Consider the following 2,340-nt stretch of genomic DNA (forward strand, 5'->3'; position numbering starts at 1 on the left):
CTGTATGTATGTATATATATATATATATATATATATATATATACTCTTTTAATTTAACAATGAAAATAAAGTTTCGTTCGTAGCTAATGTGGAAAGTAATGAAAGTATTGAAAAGCTCCGTATATATATTTCTTCTCTTTTAATTTAACAATGAAAATAAAACCACTTTAATATCATATATTCTTTTTAGATTTTACTTTTTAAAAAAATTGAAAATTAAATATTTATAGGGCTTATGCCGTGAGGGAATATCCCGGGGCTTGCAAATTCTTTAGTAATTATATATAATTACACAGAATAAATTATACAGAAAAGCAAGTTTATAATTTAATGTTCTACAGTAATAATAATTTGATCGGATTTAGTATTCCATTATTTTGTATGAGGACTTCGCAACGAAATCCAATTGATATCTAATTATTAAAATTTTTGAAATCAAAAAATTAAACATATATCACATGAAAAACGTTTCTTAACAATTCTCTGTGATAAAGTACTTCATTTAGATCGCGAATGTCAACTTAGTTCGATTCCACCTACATAATTTGAAGATTTAATTGTGAATAGAAAGTTGATTGAGAGAAAGGGATAGATTACCATTTCGATAGGGCAAAAATGTGAATAACCTTGCATAATAAACAAACGGAGTGATTAATTGGGAAGGACACTCCATGCAAAAACTTGTAGTTTTAGTTCCATTTACACCTAAATATTTTGAAGATTTAATTGGGAAAAGAAAGAGAGAGTGCACAAGTATACCTTTGATATTGGCCAAAGTTCAACAAGACGACTTCTTTTTAAACAAAGCACAACGAGCTGTGATGGTTCAAAGCTCTCTGGCAATGAAATTGAAGGATACCCCTGCCACTCAATAAACAACAAACTGGAAGGTAGATAGGTGATAGCGCAGTCCGAGCTAAAAGTTCATCATGAATTATGAGTACTTGTAAGCTTTGCATCCTCTTGAAAACATTGCTATAATTAACAGGATCATCTTCAAAATTGTAGCCTTTGGGATACATAGGCTTTCCACCTTTTCTGTTATCTATAAAGAATGAAAAATATATTTAATTGCTAAGGAATAAAAATGAAATAAAAAAAAATAAACAAAACTAAGAGCTTATGAGATTACAAATTACGTTAAACATTGCTTATCAACTTTCCTTTAAAATGGTCACGAACCACCTCAAGAAGCCATATTCTGCTGTTAACGTACTCTTCCCTTATGACATTTGCACCCATATCTCTTATCATATTATGCATCACGATTCTATTATGTATGTTGATTGATAGCAGAGATTTATCGATAAGGTAATCTCTTATCAGTTTAAAACCACGAGTCTCAAGTACTAGTTCCACATAAAGATTAAAATTATATATATTAATGGCTGTAATAACTAGAAATGCAATATCTAGAAATATTTCCTTCTCATCTTTGTCCAGTCTATCAAAACTAAGCCTAAGCTTTCCTAGAATATCATTAGGAGAGATTCTCTTCAGACGAATAATCATGTCTCTCGACTGCTCTTTGTTGTGTCTGTAAAAAGAAGAACCCAAAACTTGAAGAGCTAAAGGGAGTCCACCAGCATACTCCACCACTTCTCTTGAAAGTTCCATAAAATCTTTCTTTGGTGATTTTTCTCTAAAAGCATGCCCACTGAACAATTCAAGAGCTTCATCCTCAGTTAATAATTGGACTTCATGCACATTATCCCCAACAAGACTAGTCAATAGGTGCTTGTCTCTTGCTGTTAAAATAATTTTGCTACCGCTACCAAACCACTCTATCCCTCTAACCAAAAATTCCAGTTGTTCTCGATGATTTACATCATCGAGAATGAACAGAACTTTCTTCCAACGAAGCCTATTCTCTAAAATTATCACCCCATCGTGTTTGCTAGTTAGAGTCATATCTTCACCCAGGAGCTTGCAAATGACAACTTGTACAAGCCATGTTAGTCCATTTGTTCCAACATCAAGAAAACAAGCAGCTTCAAATCGATGACGGTATCTTTGATATAGAACTCTCACAATTTTTGTCTTGCCTATGCCGCCCATACCCCAAATCCCGATAGAGCGAACATCATTTGATTCGATATCTAATAATGAGGTTACTTTCTTAACCTGAGAGTTCATACCCACTAAGCTTTCCGGGAAAGGTGAAATAACTTGAAGCGACTTAGGAAATATGTCATCAACTAGCTTCGTGATGCAATCTGCCTTTTCCCTACAGGACAGTAAAAAGAATCTCAGAGTAAATTAAATAGAAAATAAAAGAAAGAGTTTTCAAAGACTAATGTCTAAAACAAACACATACTAATGCCACAAAGGTAGTTTTTT

At 32.6% G+C, this 2,340-nt stretch overlaps 1 protein-coding gene across 1 annotated transcript; it reads right to left on the reverse strand.

Annotated features, from left to right (window-relative positions):
* Positions 1-460: 460 nt before the first annotated feature.
* Positions 461-2,340, reverse strand: LOC132608779 (disease resistance protein Roq1-like). The gene has a single exon (XM_060322522.1). It carries the CDS (start codon positions 2,134-2,136, stop codon positions 1,141-1,143), a length of 996 nt encoding a protein of 331 aa, XP_060178505.1. The 5' UTR covers positions 2,137-2,340; the 3' UTR covers positions 461-1,140.

This window comes from Lycium barbarum, chromosome 9 (genome assembly GCF_019175385.1).
Source record: "Lycium barbarum isolate Lr01 chromosome 9, ASM1917538v2, whole genome shotgun sequence".
NCBI classification, from domain to species: Eukaryota; Viridiplantae; Streptophyta; class Magnoliopsida; order Solanales; family Solanaceae; genus Lycium; species Lycium barbarum.